This window comes from Rhinolophus sinicus, linkage group LG15 (genome assembly GCF_036562045.2).
Source record: "Rhinolophus sinicus isolate RSC01 linkage group LG15, ASM3656204v1, whole genome shotgun sequence".
Lineage (NCBI taxonomy): Eukaryota > Metazoa > Chordata > Mammalia > Chiroptera > Rhinolophidae > Rhinolophus > Rhinolophus sinicus.
In genome coordinates this window covers 31,492,315-31,514,108 of record NC_133764.1, presented here as the reverse complement: position 1 = coordinate 31,514,108, position 21,794 = coordinate 31,492,315, and the positions used below count along the sequence as shown (strand labels likewise).

The 21,794-nt window shown below is 37.9% G+C and overlaps 1 protein-coding gene across 3 annotated transcripts in view; it reads left to right on the top strand.

Moving 5' to 3' along the window:
* ABCA8 (ATP binding cassette subfamily A member 8) overlaps positions 1-21,135 on the top strand; it is a 66,119-nt gene extending 44,984 nt beyond the window's left edge. For all 3 annotated transcript variants that reach the window (XM_019732845.2, XM_019732846.2, XM_074319432.1), the window contains exons 22-39: positions 60-197; positions 2,418-2,522; positions 6,590-6,763; positions 6,964-7,077; positions 8,722-8,835; positions 9,622-9,687; positions 10,134-10,225; positions 11,386-11,506; positions 12,161-12,278; positions 12,960-13,051; positions 14,997-15,157; positions 15,598-15,673; positions 15,747-15,841; positions 16,594-16,713; positions 16,969-17,109; positions 18,623-18,702; positions 20,028-20,083; positions 20,216-21,135. In XM_019732845.2, coding sequence (XP_019588404.2) covers positions 60-197; positions 2,418-2,522; positions 6,590-6,763; positions 6,964-7,077; positions 8,722-8,835; positions 9,622-9,687; positions 10,134-10,225; positions 11,386-11,506; positions 12,161-12,278; positions 12,960-13,051; positions 14,997-15,157; positions 15,598-15,673; positions 15,747-15,841; positions 16,594-16,713; positions 16,969-17,109; positions 18,623-18,702; positions 20,028-20,083; positions 20,216-20,314 — 1,962 coding nt within the window. In that variant the 3' untranslated portion in view covers positions 20,315-21,135. The remainder of the gene's footprint in view (positions 1-59; positions 198-2,417; positions 2,523-6,589; positions 6,764-6,963; positions 7,078-8,721; positions 8,836-9,621; positions 9,688-10,133; positions 10,226-11,385; positions 11,507-12,160; positions 12,279-12,959; positions 13,052-14,996; positions 15,158-15,597; positions 15,674-15,746; positions 15,842-16,593; positions 16,714-16,968; positions 17,110-18,622; positions 18,703-20,027; positions 20,084-20,215) is intronic.
* The last annotated feature ends 659 nt before the right edge of the window (positions 21,136-21,794 follow it).

The window sequence follows — 21,794 nt, the reverse complement described above, 5'->3', positions numbered from 1 at the left end:
GACCTTTTTAAAAAAATGAAGATCTCTGAGGATTTATAACTTTGCTTTTTGTATTTTAGAATTACAGCTTTTCACTAGCCTGCAATACCAAAAGACTGAATTGCTTCCCAGTTCTCATGGATATTGTTAGCAATGGGCTGCTTGGAATGGTTAAACCATCAGCACGTATCCAAACTGATAGAAGTACATTTTTGGAGGTAAGTCTTACGAGCTCTCCTCCAACAGGAATCTCCCAGATCACTCTTTTTAAGTGCTGGAAATGTATTCTTATTGAGTAAACCACTGCGTGAGAAATTAGCCTTTGGATTCATACTAGCTCTCTGGCTTTGGGAAATAAATATACTTTTCAGAGCTTCGCTTTTTTAAATGCAAAATAGAACTAACACAATATATTTTCAGAGAATGTGAGGAAATGGAAATGAAATCATGCCGCACTGTGACTGGCATAAAAATAACAAAAGAAAGAAGGAAAGAACAGAGGTGGGGGGAGGGAGGGAGGGAGGGAGGGAGGGAGGGAGAGAGAGAGAGAGAGAGAGAGAGAGAGAGAGAGAGAGAGAGAGGCCTTATTACTACTTTTATAAATATTACAACAAAAAAAAAAAACATTAGGACAAAGTTCAGGTTAGAATTGCAACTGCTTACATTAGAATTACTCCAGTTCTTTGTCAAGAATAGTAATTCCTAGGGCCTACCCTAGACCTACCAAACCAACTTTTTCATACGTGAGGCAAAAACAAAAAAACAAAAAGCACTTTGTTTCTGAAGAAAGGCCCAAGTGATTGGATTGTCTATAGCCCTGTAAGTTTGGAAACCAGAATACCTATTAGAGTTTGTAATTACTCCATTTTGGTTATTGCCTAAATATATTTCTTCCTCTTAAAGAGTTCTTTGGGCATGGAGACCATGTATCTTTAACATTACGTAATACCCTGTACATAAGATAGGGATTAGCAAATAATAAGCACTGAATAACTTATTTGTTAGCTACATAAATGAATGGCAGAGGTCTGGAAATTATCCATATGCCACTCAACTATGAAGTTTTATGATTATATATGGCTAACAACCACCTACCCGTGTGCATATAAAATGGACCATGTATCCATCATTGTTTTCCTATGCAATGATTTCCTAGCAATATCTTGAGTTACCTTCTCACAACATATTTCACTGTGTACTCAAAAAGTAAAAATTCCTTTCAGTCACTGTGCATAAGGAGCTTAATCATTAAAGCAAAAAGTTGTATCCACCAATCAAGTGTTAATTAATTTTGGAATATATGCTATGGTTTATTTAATTAACCTCCTATATTACTCTGAAGGCTTTTTTTCTGGTTTCTGAAAGAGGTTACAATAATTGAGCAAATTGCCTTGGGCTTTCAGCGGTAAAAACATTCTGTTTAGCTAGGGTGAGTCTGATGATACCAACCAGCTCAGTTGATCTTATATTTATGTGCCCAACATCTTAACTTTAACATCCTCAGCAACTTATTTTATGCTCTATTCAAATTTACCTATTTATTGCTCATGTAAGATTTTTTTTGTAATTTCAGTCCTTACTTTTGTCTTGCCCCAAATCAATGGATTTGCCGAGTACTAACCCTCCCCTCCCTCCCCCTCCTCCCCACCCCCACCGCAGGTAGGGTGTTCTGGAAAGATTCTGACAATAAGCTTAAATCTCACCTTTCTGTGTTTGGCAAGTGTGTCTGATGGCCAGGCTAAAGACAATCAGCCTCTGGTTACGCTGTTTTTCAGTAATGTGCATAATCAAACAACTGCGTGAATCGTGAAAGTAACATGGGAACTGCTTTCAAGAGAATTTGTAAATCTTCTGTCCTTCAAGACAGTTATAAAAAGGAGCAACAATATGTGTAACCAAGGGCAAGGTTTGCCTTGGAGATTTTACTTCCCCTGCTAGTACCTCATCTCACTTTTGCATCCTCAACCAATATTTATCTCATCTCATGGTGAACCTAAAAAGATAACTTATTATTGCTATGCCCATAAAATATCTGATATGATTTTTGAGCCAAACTATTCCATTTCAAATGATTATAAAAATCAATTAGGAAATTGAATGTTTCAACTGTACATTATCATTATTTATTATTTAGCATCAGAATAAATTTTAAAACCATGAAGTAAGAAAATGAAAAATCTTACTCTTGCTACTTTCCAATGATGTAATATTAGCTGTTTATTTACCTTCTTTGAATCGCTTTCCTTATTCATAAATTGAGGTATTAAGCCAAAAGTCAAGCTATAAAACTGAATGGATAACCGAAGAGTTTGGTAACCTCAAAAGGGACCTAAGGCAGGATTATACATAATCTGTTTTGTGGTTTTTAAAATGTATTCCAGAAAATGAATTTTGGATTTGTTTATTCAGCTCATTACATTCTTTGCATTTTTCAAAAGGAACGAAATAATCCGTTTGAACTCCTGATCCCTGCCATGTTCTGGTTGATTTTGGCATCCAGCTGCGCTCCTTATATAGCCATGAGCAGCATTGATGATTATAAGGTAACAGTGAGTAACCGAAACTTTCCTTACTCTGTATGGTTATATGCTGAAGGGAATGTAATTACAGTATTTTTTAAGAGGCTATTTTTATATGTTTAATTAAGCAGCCAATTCAGACATAAATTCTAAGTTATAAAAATAAAAAGAGGTTTTACAAATGGAAATATACATAATATAGATAAATAGATTATAGAGAATGATTCTAAAATGTATATGGATATACAAAGAACTTAAAATAGACAAAATAACTGAAAAACAAAGTTGAAGGATTTATGCTTCTGACTTCCAGGTTTGCTACAAAATTATAATAACTAAGAATGTACTAATTAACTATAATTACTATGCTTAATGTACTAATTGTACATTAAGTATCGTATGTACTAATTGTACATTAAGTATAGTATGTACTAGAATATACTAGTACATTATAGAATGTACTAGTATAGAATGTACTAATTAAGTATAATCATATAAATATATAAAATGGAATAGACATTTCAGATATAAACCCACACATATCATCAATTTGTTTTCAATAAAACGGCCAGGGAGCTAAAACGGGTAAGTTTCATCTTTCCAGCAAATTGAATGGAAACTTGATAATCATTATGAAAAAGAATGTTATCAACACTTACCTTAAACCATACACAAAATGATTTTGAAATGAATCATAGATCTTGTGGTAGGCAAATATTTCTTAGATGGGACAGGGGAAGCATAAACCATAAGAGAAAATCATATCTTGAATTTCATCAAAGTTAAAACCTTTTGCTCTTTGTAAAACACCAATAAGAAAATAAAAAGCTGTGGGCTGGAGAAAAAAAATATTCACAATGCATATATATCTCATAAAAGATTTATATCAAGAATAAAAGAATTCTTATACCTCAGTAATATTAATAGAATATAGCCTAATTTTAAAGATGGGCAAAATACTTGAACAGATATTTCACCAAAGAAGATACATAGATGGAAAATATGCCATGAAGAGATGGCTAATATCACAAGTAATCCAGAGAATGAATAACCCTGGTGAGATACCTTTTCACACCAAATAAAATGAGTAATATTAAAATAACTGACAATATCAAGAGTTTGTGAGGATGTGGAGAAACTGGAATTCTCACACATTGCTGGTGGGAATGTAACTCGTACAATCACTTTGCAAAACAATTTGACTCTTTCTTATAAAGTTAAAAATACACTTATTGTATGACTCAGCAATTCCTCTCCTAAGTATTTACCCAAGAGAAAAGAAAACATCTTTCCACAAGCAGACTTGTACGTTAATGTCCTTAGCAGCTTTATTCACAATAGCCAACAACCTGAAACAATCCAAATGTCCACCAAGCTATGAACTTATATAAATATTGGTATAGCCACGCAATGGACTAGCACTCAGCAATACAAAGGAAGGAACAGCTAATAAACTCATCAACATGAATGAGAAACGAAAGAGTAGATACTGAATGATTTTTTTCTTTCTTTCTTTCTTTCTTTTTTTTTTTTTTTTTGTGAAACTAGTCCATAGTGACAAAAAGCAGACCTGTGGTTACTTGTAACAAGCAATAAGGGTTAGTGACTGTAAAGAAGCATGAGAAATTTGGAGTTTAAAGGAAATTTCTATACCTTGATTATGATGGTGATACAGGAATATATATATACATTCATTAAATCTCATGTAACCATATACATAATATGGGTACTTTTTATTGTTTGAAAGTTATATTTCAAAAAAGTAAATTAAAAAGAGATTGTTGAAATAAAAGGAAATGATGTTTTTGAAACTGTGAGAACTGGGAGAAATAAAAAGAAAATCCCGATGTTTAACTGATAATCTATTTATAAGTTTTCATTCACAGACACACTTTCATTAATCCAAATGACCCTTTAATGTGCCTACAAATTACTGGACCATTTGGTTAAAATGAAGATTCTGATTCAGTTGTTTTGAAATGGAGACAAATGTTGAGTAGTAATCCTAAGGTAGTGAATTTATGATAATCAATGCAGGCCAACTCACATTAGCTTGACTTAGAAGTTTCAATACAATATCCTTTAACGACTCCCTTTTTGTAACTTTAATACAGAAAATCCATGAAACCTTGCATAAGCATCTCTGTTTACTCAATACCATCTTCATCTGTGTCACTTCCCCTTCAAAGTGATTCTGTTGCCCAAGAGAAGAGAGAACATATTGTAGAGTATTATCTGTGTAATGTTCCCTTTCTGGAGTAGAACCTCCAGGAATCTTGGGAAATGCCATTTACTGGCCTGATACAACTGTCAGTCATTCTGCCACTAACATAGTCCAAACTTAAAACTTCTCCCGTAGAAAACATGAACACTTTCTTTGGCCTATGTGATGCCATGATTTCACCACGTTTCTCCTAATCCTCTCTCACCTCTAAATTTTGGAAATCCTCAGATCTCAACCTCTGGCTCTCTTTTCGTGTTAGATGTCATTTTCTCCGAGGCAAGTTCATCTCATCCGAAGGCTTCAAATCCCTTCTGCCTACTGGTCACTCACAGATTTGGCTCTAGCCCAGATCTCTAACTTGGAATTCCAATGCAGATCCAAACACCTTTCTCAGCTTTTCCACCAGAGGCATCACGACACTCAAACTTCATGCTTCCCAAACTGAATTTATGATATTCTTAAATATGTTCCCCCTTTCATATTTTCTGTCTTCATAAATGTCAGCAGTATGCGTCAGTTATCCTGTCAGTAGCCTAAAACCATCCTTCATTCCTCTCATAGTTTCACCCACGTGTTGAGTAGATCACCAAATCCTTATCATTGTATTACCTGAATGGATCTGTGTTGGGAGATTTTCACATGAATCCTTGGGTCAAATTACATCTCAGACAAGAACATCACTTAGCTAATTAGTGACCATCAACAAATGAATGTAAATATTTAACCTTTCAAAAATTTTAGAAAGTTTTAATATATGCCAAAACCACATCACTTGGTAAATAGTTTCAAAATATGTAATTTAGTAGTTGATTCAGCGAATGGCAAGTGGTACAAAATACACCTATACTTATGAATGTATGTATATTTATGTACATATACATAAATATTTGGGTGGGTAATGAATGTTTGAATGTGTGCTGTGGCAAAACTACCGTAACATGTCATTTATTACTTAGATTAATCTAATACTTAGATTAAAAAGACAAAGCAATTACATACACACACACACACACACACACACACACACACACACACACACACAGACTTGCAATCTAGAAAAGAGAGAGAGAGAGAAAGAGAAGTTCATACTGAGTTCAAGCAGAGCACTGATGGGAAGTAGGAAGTAAGCTGCTTAGATAATGACCACCCTGTAAGTCATTAACCACTGTTTTGTTTACTGCATTGTTGATGCCTTGATTATTCCGAGGTCTTCTTTCACATATTTCTATCAGATGTGTGATGGACATCAATGCTGTGAATTAAAGCAGCAAACTGATCTTTCTTTCTTTTTTTTTTTTTTGCACATGTGGATACCTTTATTCCCACCCACCTCCTTACCACCATAAAACTTCAAGCCAGTCCCCTTTCTTTATTGTTTTCTCAAGTCTTTTTTTTTAATTAAAGTTTATTGGGGTGGCAATTGTTAGTAAAGTTACATAGATTTCAGGTGTACAATTCTGTAATACATCATCTACATATATATCACATTGTGTGTTCACCACCCAGAGTTAGTTCTCTTTCTATCACCATATATTTGATCCCCTTTACCCTCATCTCCCACCCCCCACCCCCCTTACCCTCTGGTAACCACTAAACTGTTGTCTGTGTCTATGAGTTTTTGTTCCTTCATTTGCTTGTCTTGTTCTTTCATTGTTTTCAGTTTTAGATACCACATATCAGTGAAATCATATGGTTCTGATCATTTATGTTTGGCATTATCCATATCCCTTGGTCCAGATAACATGTGTAGCCATGATGCAGAATTGTTACAAATGGAGGTTTTGCTTGAGTATTTTCTTACATAATCTACATTCTCTTAAGTGTCTAATTGAAATACCATTCTGTACCTTTGCTGTCTCCTACTCAGAACAAAGCTTGGTCCCAGCTACGGATTTCAGGGCTCTTCCCTTCTGCTTACTGGTTTGGGCAGGCGCTGGTGGATGTCCCGATGTACTGGTTTTTATTCCTTTTCATGTACCTGATGGACTACATTTTAAGCCTCCACGATTCTATTTTTACAAGTATAAATCAGATTATGCAAGTAAGTGACAATATTCATAGGACAAATATTGTACGATTTAATCTGAAAATTTGAAGATACAAATTGTTTTCATTGATATTCACATTGTCATGAATTTAATAACTATAAAACCCTGTGCTATGACAGTGTTTTGGATCCTAAATGTTTTCCTAAATTGCATTTGTCTTTAATTAAAGTCAACATATTCCTGTTGATTTCAGATCCCATGTGCCGTTGGTTACGCCATATCACTTATCTTCTTTACATATATAATTTCGTTTATTTTTCGCAAGGGGAGAAAAAATAGTGGCATTTGGTCATTTTGCTTCTTTATTGTAAGTATGTTTCTTTTGAACATTTATTGTATATGTGCAATGTACAATTTTGAGCTAATACTTTAAAATTTGCCCTTGGTAGAATGACAAATTAATATTGCAGTCTAAAATATATTGTTTGCTTTAGGTACAGATTCTTTTCAAAGTCTGCATCTTTTTTTCTTCCTATTTATACCCTTGTCTTTCTTTAAAAGTAGCCCAATTTTTCTAGAACCATAAAATATTTACCAGAAGCAAATCTGGAAAAATCTGTATTTTATTTTTACTGAAAAAGAAATAGCTCCAAAGACCTCCACAAAATTACACGAGATAACACATGCTGTTACTAGCATAGTTAAAACTACAAACTACTTCTCCAACTCTCTGCCAAGAATTAATTTCGTAAAGCAACACTTGCTTTATCTAAATTAGGAGGGAAAATACATGTAATCTACAAGCATCTATTCTAATTTCCTGTCATTTTAGGATACCAGAAAATAAATTACAAATTCAACAAACATTTATTGGCTTCCAACAATGTGTCACAAACTAAGACTTATCATGGAGAAAAAAATAGACAGTTTCAACACTGAAAGTTCATGCAAAGGGCAAACAGATGAGTAAACAGCCACTTATTAAGACAAAATGATAAGGCAAAAGTTATTGAGATATCATCTATCTTTAAAAGTCTATTATGCAACTGAATAACAAAGAGGTCTATGAAAACCATAGATGAGTTAGATTCGTTGATGAAAACGAGAGCAGAGATTTCCTTTAGAGAGTGAAACATGAGGAAGTGTAAGATTTCAACAGCTAGAGAAGAATGATGGTGCAAACAGAAAATAATAAAGAAAGTCCAGGCTAGCAGAAAGTCCTGGGAACTGGTCATAACGTGTTGCACGTGGATTGAAAACAAGGTGTAGCCTGAATGTGGTCCTAGTTATGGTGAAAATAACGGTTGAAACAATGACTGACTTTAAATGACGTGCTCGAGGATTTATTCTATAGACAGTGGGAAGCCATGGAATCTTAGAGTGCAGAAAAGATATATGACCAGAGATGCACTTTCAGGAAGAATATTCTGAAAGCCATAAAAGTAATGATTTGTAACACAGAAAAATTAGAAGTACAGAAACTTTTAGGAAGGCATTGCAACAGTTTAGAAGAAAAAATCTGAGAGCGTTAGGCGTCCCTATAATTTTCTCTTATCCTTTAATTTTCTATTTTAGAACTTCTACTAAGCCACTTCAAGTTATTAAATGCTTATATTTCTCCATTGGTATAATTAACAAAAGTCTTCTTTCACTGTTGTTGTTTTATTCCTATGAAATATCAATTTCAATTTTTATCTATGCTTATTGCTTATCTACAGTTCTAAATTTTACCTCCAAAAACAATATACACCACTTTTTTTCTTTTTCTGTAATTAAAATATTCTATATATATTAGGTCCTGTATTGATCCCGTGATTTTTTTTTCATGATGATCCAGGCCAAAGGAATTTGGCTAAATCACTAAGAGAAAATGTCACTGGAGATATGCTGATTTCAGCTTGGTTTTTGAGGTTGGAATGGAAATTAGGAATATCTCCAAGATGAGCCATCTCAATTTGGAACATCTGTTATAGTTCAGAATGATTAACACACGTATTTGTATTTTCTTTAGATCACCTTCTTCTGTGTGGCTATTTTTCTGGTGGATTACTATGTTTCACTGTATATCATCACCTTTTTAATACCACACACCACATTAATTGGCTGCATGTTCATATCTATTCGTGTAAGTAATACCCCCATCTGTCCCAGTGTCCTGGAACTCATGACCAATTGTGAAAGCTTTGCTTAGGGTTGGAACAACATGTGAAATATTCATGACATTTGACGATTTCTACTTCATGGATTCCAATGGAATTTCTCCCAGATAGGATGATATACTGCAGCTGAACTGGAATAGAAAAGCTGGCCCTGATGAATGGGTGGGGTGGAAGGATAAAGGGTGGTGAGCAATCAAGCAGACTTTACACTTATTCTGGGCGTTACACAGCTTTAAAAGGAGGCAAATGAAATGGCCTTAATTTGGGGGATTTCAAGGTTCTAGAGAAGTTCTCAATGTGAATAAAATACCCCCTTTTTTTCTAGGGGACGACTTCCATGCTGCTACAAAAGGCAGGAAGTTGCAGTATTGTGGGTGAAGAAGTATCCGTGGGTGAAGGGAAGGGAAGAAAGGGACCTGTGAAAGGAACAATGGGGACAGGAAGTTCTGCCTGTATGATAAGGCTAAATCCTGCCTCTCTCACTGTTTGGAGATGCTAGCACAGACACCCAAGACTTTCTCACCTGTGGATGAGTAACTATTGCTTCAAATAAAAGCACAGTGGCTCATAGACCTTGGGCAGAAGGAAGACAGCCCCTCACTACACATTATAAAAAGGACACTTAGTCAACACTCTTGGTGAAATCGGGGGTCATGCCAGTAGGGCTATTCAATGGGCCAATCACCTTTATATGAATAAAATTCATGAAACAGAAAAACTTCCCATTTAACCATTGTGTTTCTTTTTTGCAGCTTGTTTTGTTTCCTCTGTTTAATGGAGAACCAGCAGGTGCAGAGCCCTTTCTGGTATTCCTAATTGTAAGAACACACTCTTCATTAAAAATTATCATGTATTTTATGAAACTGAACCATTTTAATTCCTGTAAACATGATGAAACTTTTTATTAAGGTGGATATATAGGTGTTTGTAGCCCAAAGAGATAAAATATTTATAAAATATGGAACAATTTTTTTATAAAGATCAACTAACCAGATAATACACTTCCCAAATTTTGATAACACTATACAACTATTCAGGGAAATGAAGTAATGGTATCACATAATTATATTTGTTTCTAGTGTTTCTGTAAACAAGATTGAAAATGAATTTGATAGTTTCACAATTTGACAAATAGATTATTGGAAATTTTAATGGTTTTGCCAACTGCATCTTTGTAGAAGTCCAATTATTCCTAATTCACTTCTGATATGAAGCCATTTTCTTTTACTGTTTCTAATTGTGCATCTCTCTCTCTCATTTCTAGCCTTTCCTTCATTGCATCATCTTTGTTTTTATTCTTCGATGTCTGGAATGGAAGTTTGGAAAGAAATCAATGAGAAAGGATCCATTATTTAGGTTGGGAATCAAATTGGATTCTTTCATTTCAGTGATCAATATTTTAAAATATTTTTTCATGCATAAATTAATTCATTAACAAACAAGTGCCAAGTGCTAGGATAGGCTGGGGTAGTAACCATGTGCCAATACAAATCATAGAGATGTAGGTACGTAAACCAAAGATGATTATAAATAGTGGAGGACACAGACCTGAAACATTGCATATTAAGGGCTCCATCAGACATTGTGTGCAGTGGAACACTGGAGAAAGTTACAAGCAGCTAGTTCAGTTTAAATAGCAATAAATTTGAATAGATTGGCGGTAGAAGGAATGCTGCTGCTCCAGAAAGGAAGAATAGAATCACTAATAGGTCCAAGACAGTGATAACTGTGCTTTTTTCCTGTGGTAGTGAGAAACCCAACTGGTGGGTCATAGACTAGTTCAGTGATGAATGGAACTTAAAAACTGAGACTTTTTCTTTTTGCACCATTCAAGTACACAGCCATAAACATTTTATTCCCTTTGTGTCTTCCAAACTATATCAGTTTCATTTTTAACTATTACATAGTTGGATGGGAGACTTCCAAGATGAAAGAAGACCATTAAGAAATCTGTAAGATCAGCATGGGAGATTAGGTTGAAGGAAGAGAGACTAGAATGAGATATATTCTGGGTATGAGGGACAGAGTTAGAATGGAGGAGAAAGAGGGAATCTGACGCATATTCCAAAGACATGGCCAAGTTTCATAGGAGATCAAGCATCTTACTTATACTTGGGCGGGGGGGGAATGCTATCTGACTTCAAATATTCTGACCTAGTCTCCCTATGAAAATGTAATGATAACATGTTAGTGTCAAAGCTAGGGTTCCCAGAAAAATTATTTCATTAAGCTATGATATTAAAATTCTTTGTTAGATAATAGGTACTAAGTTACCTATTGATATTTTAAAAAACTGATGTTTCTATAAATGAGTAGAATGAAAGATGTGTAAGAAGCAATGGTTATTAAATATAGCACTAGTACCATTAAAGGAAGGAGGGTTCACAGCTCTGAAGGGAGATTATGATGGCTTATTAATTACGCAATCTACTCAAGTATAAGACGTAAAGAAGGCGGTATTCGCGATACAAAGGTGAAAACCCAAATCAATTACTAAGGGATGGTTTTGGCTCCAGAATTTTCCCAAGAAGCAGCGATGTACGCCAAAATCCCGAAGAGCCAGAAGGAGAGGACGAAGACGTTCAGATGGAAAGAGAGAGAACAGCAAATGCCTTGAGCTTCACAAACTTTGATGAGGTAAAAACACACAAAGTAGGTTATTTCATCCAACGACACAAACATTTGTCAGTTAAAGTGGCCTGTCTACAGGTCTAACACTCAAATGATGTTGAGTTTCTCTAATTCATACAAACGAGGATCACTACTTGATTTTACTAGGTAGTCATTTTTACATCTCGATGAGCAGATTAAAAGTTATGTTAACTTGCTTCATCTTTCGTAGAATAAAAAATCAAAAAGTGGAGTGCAACTGAAATTGCAAAAGCCAAGAAAGAACATGTGGATTTTAGAAAGTGAGCAAAGTGGCACTTTCTTGGAGAAAGTGCACTGTACAAAGTTGTGGATGCAGTCCGATCCACAGCATGTTGTTTTGTCCGTGGAGGGTGATTTGGTGCTTCTCCCATCTCTATGTTTCTGTTCTGAGAGATGGGCCAGCTGCATACAATAATGTGTTCCTGAGTAACTGCTTTTATAGGAGAAGAAAACGATAGCCTCTTCTGTTGAAAAATAAGTGCTAGCCTGGGAGAATGGCCAATAAATGTGTCACCTAGTAGAAGGTCTTCTCTGATGCATGGCTTGTGCAATGAGGGGCCAACCCTGTGGGTTAATAGAGCTTTTTATAAAGTTAATGGAGAGAATGAAAGTCTGACATGATTTACTTGTCATTTACAGAAACCAGTCATCATTGCCAGCTGTCTACGCAAGGAGTATATAAAGAAGAGGAAACACTGCTTTTCCAAGAAGAAGAAGAAAATAGCCACAAGAAATGTCTCTTTCTGTGTTAGAAAAGGTTGGACACAGTGGTCCTTCCTTCCACTGTTGGCTCAGGGTCCCCCTTGCAGTTCTTGATGAGAATCATTCTATACACCATCTCTTGGTTCACACACAGACCCATCAGCTGGTGACCTTGACAGCTCCTTTTACACAGCTCATTTCGACATGAAATTAATTAACTCGTGCCCATGGATAGGGGCTTAGTCACATCAACAGGAAGCCATAAGCACTCTATTAAATGAACCATTGAGACTATGACATTTCTAGTTAATGAACACGATTGGTTTCCTGATGCTCATTATTTTTCACAGGAGAACTAATGGGATGTGCTAGTACATTCTGAAGGCTGGGCCAACAGATGTTAGATGGTCTCATTTTGTGACATCTCACAGCGCTTAGGATCACTGGAGACAGAGTCTGACACACCTAGTTTCCAAGAGTAGCTTTGTCACTACCCATCTGTGTGACTTTGAGCAATTAACCTCATCCCTAAGAGCTTCTGTCCCCAAATGTGTAAGAAAGGATTATGATAATGACCTCTCAGGGTAGTGATGGGGGTTGTGACAATTACGTGAGATACTATATACAAAGCACATGGCGCAACGCTTGGCACATAGCGAGATTGCAGATTCATTCTTAATTTTACTATTAAAATCAATCAGTATTAAATGTAACCTTTTCTGTTTGTTTGTTTCAGGTGAAGTTTTGGGATTATTAGGACACAATGGAGCTGGTAAAAGTACATCCATTAAGGTGATAACTGGAGACACAAAACCAACTGCTGGACAGGTGGGTGAATCATGTGGAAAATATAGTATTTAGTCGTGCTCAAAGTAAGTTATAAGATGTTAAAACCTTGTAAATAACAATCTCATTCAATCATTATATAGTTGAGGTTATCAATGCAGCAGAATAATACATCACAAATTATCACATTAATAACACAAAATGAATCACTGAAAGGGGAGTAATTATTCATGCCTTCAAAGGCATTTGGAGGGAATGTCCAATGTCAGATCAGAAATCAATATCAGAATCCATACGAACTCTATTTATAGCACCAAAAAGCACATGGATTTGCACTTTCAATAAGCACTGCCCTCCGAGTATGTAATGCTTTAATCTTGAATAAAAATGTTTGTATAAACACCTTTCTTAAGCAAGTATATTCATGGTCCTTCAAAAAGTGCTTAGGTACTGGGACACATATTTTGGTTCAAATACACTATCTTGGGGTTGTGTTTTCAAGGATTGGCTCGAAGTTGAGCAGCAGGGTATGAATTCGACTCATTTGTACTTGCAGTGCAACTGTCTAAGGGGGCCAGGCAAACAGCTGATTTATTAGAGAGAGACAACATGAGGTATAGAGAAAACTTTTCCCCAAAACTCTATGGCAGAAGATAGAGAGCCTTAAGAGCTCCTTGGAAAGCATGTCCAGGGGAAGGAGAGAACAGAATCTGAGGAGGAGGTCTGTGGCTCTACACCAAGGGAAGGAGGTTGGGTGTCAAGCCCACCAGGGGAACAACCGCCAGGAATGTGACTGACAAATAGCCCGCTAAAGAGGAAGGAGAAAATATATTCACATCCGAGGTATTCGTGAAGGGGACCTCTCAGGGATGTTGGTGGCTAGCCAAGCCCAACTGGACTCCTTAGTTCCACTGAGACCACCCTCCAATTCAATCACCCCCACAACCCCAAATCAATATTCTATTTCTCATCAAGCATGGGCAAAAGAGGTAACTGTTCATTGATGTATTGGAATGAAATATTTTAAAAGGTAAAATCTTAATTATAAAGCCAGCTATTAAGGTCTCATGAAATCAGCTCTAATCAGATCAGCCAGTGTGGTCTTTATAAACAATATCACTGTCCTGCTTAACTACTTTCAATGAACTCCCACTGCAGTAAGGCTGGAAGGAAACCTCCGCTGCTTGTCAGGAGCTGGTTTCTGTGTCCCTTCTGCCTCATCTCTCTCTTCTCCCCTTGATCACTCTGCTCCAGCCCCCCTGGCTTTGCTTCGGGTCTCAGAAGACACTGAGCATCATCCCTTCACAGAGCTTTGTTCTGCCCCAAATCCCTTTCCTCTGGCCTTTTCCACAGTAGGCGTCCTCTTGCTCTTCTGCTGAAATGGCTCCTCAGCAGACAAGCTTTCGCTAATCACCCCACCTAAAGTCACTTCCCCTGCTATTCTCCACCCCAACCTCCAGAATATTTCCATAGCCGCACCACTTACGATCTGTGTGTATTCTGCTGCCTCATTTCTCTGCTTGTTTACTACCTGGTTCACTCAGTAGAATGCAAACTCCCAGTAACCAGGGCACTGGCCATTCCATTTGGATGCTCACTGCATCCAAAGCAGGCAGCTCAGTATTTGTTACATCAGCAGTTCTCAAAACACATTTCATCAGTGAGTGAAGCTCAGTAACGAGTACTTAATGTATGTCTTTCAGTGTGCAAGGAAGAGAAAATTGGATATAAATTTTTGGCCATGATGGCGAGAACGACACACTTGTGAGATACTTGTTTTGCAGCTTAGATGATGTTGTGCATACGTTTGTTTCCATGTACTTGCTCTCTGACAACCTTCCTCGCGTGCAAACTGGTTACAGATGACTAAACCCAATGAGATCCTAGAACTTCTCTAGTTTTTGTAGGTTTATAAGGAGCAAGGTGTCATGGCAAAACAAAGATGCAATGCAGGTCGTAGGGTCTGAGCGTGAACTTTTCTCTGCAGGTGCAACTAAAAGGGAGCAGCGAAGGGGACCCCCTGGGGTTCCTGGGGTACTGTCCTCAGGAGAACGCGCTGTGGCCCAGTCTGACAGTGCGGGAACATCTGGAGGTGTTCGCGGCCGTGAAAGGGCTGAGGAAAGCGGACGCTGCCGTAGCCATCACACGGTACATGGGGGAGACACACCCGTTCGTCCTTCATGGGAAACTGAGGCCCAGAGACTCATTGCTGACTCAGACCACATTGGGTAGATTTGTAATTAGAAACTGATTTCCCCGATTTCACAGGGATATTTTTTCTCATATTAAGTATGGAAAGAAAAAAGTCAGTATTCATTGGTAAAACTGATTTTAAAAAATACTAAAATGTAAGTGTCATCTATCCTAGGACAGCTATTTGGACATCACGAAATGTGCTTATATTCTTTTAAATGGAAAGATTATCTTGTTTTGGAGGGCAGGGGGCGGGGGAGGAAGCAAAACAATCAATTTTAGGAGGGCCAGGCATCTGTTCTCAGAACCACATTTCTGAGCAGCTCTGCTCCCCATCCTGGTCCTGCGTGGCCCGGGTCTCCTATCGACGTGTAAGGCTCCATTGTGTCCTTCAGGTTGGTGGATGCGCTCAAGCTGCAGGACCAGCAGAGGCGTCCGGTGAAGGCCTTATCCGAGGGAATCAAGAGAAAGGTAGGGGCGGGGCTCGGTGTTACTCTGCGCAGCCCACAGATCGGGGCCGGACGCGCTGTTCCTCTCGTTCCAGCTGTGCTTCGCTCTGAGCATCCTGGGAAGCCCGTCGGTGGTGCTGCTGGACGAGCCGTCCACCGGGATGGACCCCGAGGGGCAGCAGCAGATGTGGTGAGAAACGCTACCTGGTCAGGACCAGTGTGGACACCTTGCAAGAAATTTGTGAATTGTTTTACTCCTGCAAAAAATGGTCCCTTAAACTGTTTCTTAATGTGAAAAGCAAAACAAAAAATACCTCCGTATTATTAGTAAAACTGATACTTTGACCAAAAAACAAAAAACAGCAACAACAACAAAAAAAACGCCATCGTTTCCTGATATTTCCTAACCATTTCTCATTAAAGGAAAAATAAGCACTGGCAGGGCCCGAACATACTCTGCATATTACAATTGCTCGATTGATCTGTTGGGTGGCTGTGGTGCATCTCTGTGACACAGTATGACACAATCATATAGTGTCATCACATAGGATGGGAATTCTCACTAGATTGCAAAGGTGGGGGCAGAAAGAGAGTTTTGAATGTTGTCATGTGTGTTTATTGTGCATTTATTTGTTTTCACTAGGTTATGACAAGTCTGTGCACTTTGGTGCCATTCTGTTCCCTCTGCACAGCCTTTTCATATACAGCCTCTTGCTCAGCATTCCTCTTTCAATACAACCTCATAATAAATATTGTGTTCTGTGAATTCCCCTCTCACCTGGCTTGCCCTTCCTCATCCCACGTGCCCTCTTAAGAGTCCTCCCTTGTTTAATCTCTTTTTGCTAATTATTCACAGTCATGCCCGTTAAAAATCCTTCACTCTATCCATTTCTGATTAATTAGAAGACTTCTTTAGTTGCAAATATTCTCTCGGCAATATAGGCAGGCGATCCGGGCCACCTTTAGAAACACGGAGAGGGGCGCCCTCCTGACCACCCATTACATGGCAGAGGCTGAGGCCGTGTGTGACCGCGTGGCCATCATGGTGTCCGGAAGGCTGAGGTGGGTGCCCACACTTGGACCCCTAGTATGCCCTGAACAAGGGACATTTCCATGTACAGCCAACACTTGACCCCCAGCTTCATGGCTGGAAGAATTTGTCTGTAGGCAGAGAGAGATCAACGAAGAGTTGGAACCACTGCACCTGGGTCTAACAGTAAAGCCCTCAAAACAACACCAGTGGCAAACCAAGAGTCTCAAATATTGCATTCTGTGTCTTTTTCTTTTTCTGTTGTGACCTGATGCTCCTCACTCCAGGTGTATCGGTTCCATCCAGCACCTGAAAAGCAAATTTGGCAAGGATTACCTGCTGGAGATGAAGGTGAAAACCCCCACCCAAGTGGAGCCCCTCCACACCGAAATTCTGAGGCTTTTCCCCCAGGCTGCCCGGCAGGACAGGTAAAGATGGTGGCTGGTTTTGATCTGGTGTCAAATGTCAACTTTTCATTGTCAGTTTCATTGATTTATTGTCATTCGAGTCCACATTTAGCCCAAAAGGAACCCTAAAAGAAAGAAATGATTTGTTGGATACTGCAGAAAGTAAGCCGGAGAAGAGATGAGCTGATGAAGCACGTATTGTGGTCCTACTATGTGCTGGGCACTGTCCTGGTCTTGTATTATTTAATCCTCACTGAAACTTTCCAAAGTAGACACTGGTGTTCCAGTGAAAAATGAGATGATTTCAAGAAGGCATTGTGAAAGCCTGGCCTTTAGAAGATGCTTAATAAATGGAATTATTATCTTTAGGAGTAGGAAATTGATAGACATGTTAGATCAAATGACAGGTAACAAGAGGCAGAACTAGGATGGAAAGCTCATTATTTTATTCCAAATCTATTAACATTTCCAATTTTATATAGAGTCTGGTGATGGAACAATCTTCATGAAAGTAATACATTAAAAAAATCAAAGATTAACTTTAGGGTCATTTTGACACCTAAAATTCACTGCAGAAGCCAGGTAGTTGATTTAGGAGTTAGGGGGGGAAACAGTAAGAAAAATAAATCATAATGACAAGGTCAGAAAGTATATTTCTACAGTGGAATACAAATAATAAAACAATGCTGCAACTCAAGTACAGCCCAGGACTGAGTAGAACTATGTCATAAAGGAATAGGGAATGAGCAAAATGCATGAGAATGATTGTCCCATAAATATACAAAATAGTATCTTGTAGTATCTTTAAATATACAAAATAGTATCTGATAGTATCTTTAGATACAAAATCTAAATCTTCCTGATTTCCAAATAACGAAAAGGCAAACATCTGAGAAACAAATGATTGTCCCATAAATATACAAAATCGTATCTTGTAGTATCTTTAGATACAAAATCTAAATCTTCCTGATTTCCAAATGACACAAAGGCAAACATCTGAGAAACAAATTATTTTAAAAATTGTTGCTGAACGATATTTGGCACTGAATTTTTGGAGAACTCTAGTCTCCTCACCAGAGACTCAATTATGTTATCCTGTGTGAGGAAAGCGGTTTGAGTAGGAGCAGGGAAGGTGGGAGACGTGTGAATTCTCTGGAGAATAGACTTAGATTTCCACCCAACTTGGGAAACGTTAAGAAACTACCTGGTGTCAGTGCCTGGCTGGAAGACGAAACCAAGGAGTAAGTGTTTAACTTAAAAAATAAGGTGAAAGGTGACTGGCAAATCTAGAAATTTCATTTATGCTGTACCTGCTCACCTCCATCTAAGGATGGTAAACTGTCTGAGTCTTACTCTCCCATCCCCAGTTCTCCTTGTGCATCGCCTCCTTTTTATTACTATGGATTCACCCTAGACGGTTCACCTACACCAAACCAACTCTTATTTACAGAAATAAAGACCAGAGAGATGTTTGTACTTGGTTTCCGTCTGCCACAAGTGGTATCAGCCTCTCTCTCTCCTCCTCTCCTCCCAGGTACTCATCCCTGATGGTGTATAAGTTGCCAGTGGAAGATGTACAACCTTTAGCCCAAGCTTTCCTCAAACTAGAGACGGGTAAGATAGATAAACTTTGAAATAAGATGCTGAAAGCAGAATTTCAAATGATAAAATAAATTAACCACACGACAAAAATGAAATGAGACATAATGTGTTAAACTGAAAAATTTAAATCTCAAATTGAATTTTAGGGGAATAATATCAGGAAGTGGAGGGATTCTGGGGGAGGGAGAGGTTATGGGAGTGATTTTCACTTTTGCTTTGTGAGTATTTTCCATGTATTTTTGTATGTATATATTGGTATCAGCTAAGTCAAAACTTAGTTATGTGTGCATTCAAGGAAAATGCTTTCTTTGGAATATTGATGCTTGCGTATTTAAAATTAAATTCTATGTGGCCTTGCAGATTGTTTCATTGCCTCGGGCTCTATATTAAGAAACTGATGTCTTTTTTGGTCATTAAGACAATCTACTTGTGTCTGCTGCACTTGAAAGCTCACCACACTGCATCTGTCATCGCCAGGTTCATGTTTTCCTTGCCATCTGAGCCTGTCAACTCTGCTACTCTGCATTGTGCTGGCCAGAGCTGCCTCCCCACACTCTTTTCATTGTCATTGCTCAATGAGATCTTCACTTGCTTGTCACCTTTCCTGAGAAGAGATTCGAGTCTCATGGTTCTAAACGACTCTTCTTACTCCTGTTGATAGCATCCAGGGTCTTAGTGACCCCTCTTCTTTCCCATTCTCTGAGCAGAGCACCCCAGAATCTGGGCTGTGGGGTCATTCACAGCACTGCACGGATTGGCACTGCGGCCAGTACTAGCCTGGTACCTTTGATGGTATATTTCCAATCTCGTACAGTTGATAGCATATTTCCAGTCTGCTGGGGTCTTATCAGGGCTCTAACTACCTGCCCAGTCCATTTTGGTCAAGGAGAAGGGTTTTCAACTTAATTTGGGTCAAGCTGCATTGATGAAAACAGCCCATGAGGATTATCTGCTCCTTTGAAAACCACAGACATCTTTCTCTAGGCAACCCTTTTCATCTTTCTCTGATGCAACCCTTTTCAAAATGTGTCTGCCTTCCACCTCTTCCTGTGCTGAATGTGCAAAAATACTGGCTCTCCTGCATGGAAGGAAGTCATCTCAGCACCATTTCCTCCTTTAAATACAACTCTCAAAAACTGTGCAACATAACAGCACCTTTCCCCCAGAAACTATGGGAATGCATTGGTGTCCTTTTAAATGAACAGTATACTTAAACCATGAACGGCTATTATCTTAACCTTTTTATTTAATTTTTTAAATTGCTATCTGTACTGACTTCTAAGATCATCTGGATATAAAACTATATAAACCCCTAATGTACGTCCATCCTTGTGCAGTTAAACAGAGCTTCAACCTGGAGGAGTACAGCCTCTCCCAGTCTACCCTGGAGCAGGTGGGTCAGTTTTAGAGATTTTCTATCCTCCATGGAATATAAACATACAGTTAAGTGCATACTCTTTCACTCACTTGGAGCTACAGAAAGCAGTGTGACATCCCTCTCTCTTTATTCCTTGCCCCCTTTCAGGTTTTCCTGGAGCTCTCCAAGGAGCAGGAGCTAGATGATTTTGATGAACACGTCGATCTCTCAGTGAAGTGGAAGCTGCTCCCGCACGAAGAGCCTTGAAGCCCCACCTACCCTATGTTTCTGTTCAAGCCTGTGGTTGCTTTTTAAGACATTTATTTTCATAGCATCAATCTATATTTTTAGAAATCATATTGTTAACCCTGACATGGTTGTCCATGTGGTAGAGAGGAGGAGTGAGGGCTGGGTAAATTCAGGGACAAGATGAACAGAGGCCCCCGACTGAGCCCCGTTCCCAGTCACAGCCTCCGTATCTCTGCAGGTCACCCTGATCCCATTTTTCTGTATAATGCTGAATAAATCCATGTACTTGTATAAGATTGTTTCTGTTTCTGAATGTGATATACAATTTTTTTAATTTTTTTAATCAGAAACTTAAAAACACTATTTTCTAACCTAGAATGAGAAATCCATATGTTTACTCTTTTGAAAGTTTGATACTTTTGTAAAGCTGATATTTTAGTAAGAATTTAAGTGACCATGTCAAAAAGTACCACACTTATTGAAATAGATTTTAATGTGTTTTCTTATGGCTAAAAATATTAAAATATCATTGGTCATAATACCTGATATCAATATATTTGACAACATATCCATTGGTAACACTACCAATAATGTAGACATAGTCTGGAAAACAAAAAGTTACCATTAGGAACTTATTATACTTTTTTTTTTAATTTCTATAAACTAACGGAGTCCAATTTTCATTGTATTTCTTAATCTAGGCTAAAGATGCTTGTATTATAACTGATCTTTTATGGATATTTGCCACTTCATCTCAGAAAGTTGCTATATGTCTTAACAGGTCAAATGACCAAGTTGGTGAAAAATATAAAATAAATGTCATATATGTAGTTTTGAAATATGTTTTCTATTTCATGTATGTCACGCATCTTTTTCTTGACTCAGTGGCCTCCTTCTTACAAGTTCATTGCAATCTAATTGAAAATAATTTCTATATGTAAAAGTGAGTTTGCTGCTTTAATCAGTGTGCTACCAAAATGTAAAAGAAGAATATACCACACCATGAACAATGAAGTAAAAAGTGGAGACACACACATTTCCTAGAAAAATCTTCTAAAAATACTGGGTGCAATTACCATGCATAAGATGTAGTTAAACGAGATTTGCTAAGTTGTGGAAATGATTCTCTGAGCTTTCCTACCAGTTCTTTGCATGTCCTTTCTTCCTTTTCAAAATCCCTGACCCTCCCAACCTCAGAAAATTCTTAGCATCCCAGAAAATTCTGCTCTGGAGAGCACCCTTCCCCTCACTATCTTCCAAAGCCCAGGCTCATGTGAGGTCTGTTTACGCATCTTGTGTTAGGAACAAAAAGATGAATGAAACCCACTTCCTACCCTAGCAAATGCTGCTGTGTAGCAGTGATCTAGAGCATGGCCTAAATTCAATCTTGAACCTACCATTTACTATCTGTGCAGACCTTGCTTCCTCCTCTGTAAAATGGAGAGATCAGGACTCATTGAAGGGGGTTACCATGACAACAAACGTGACAAACAGCAGC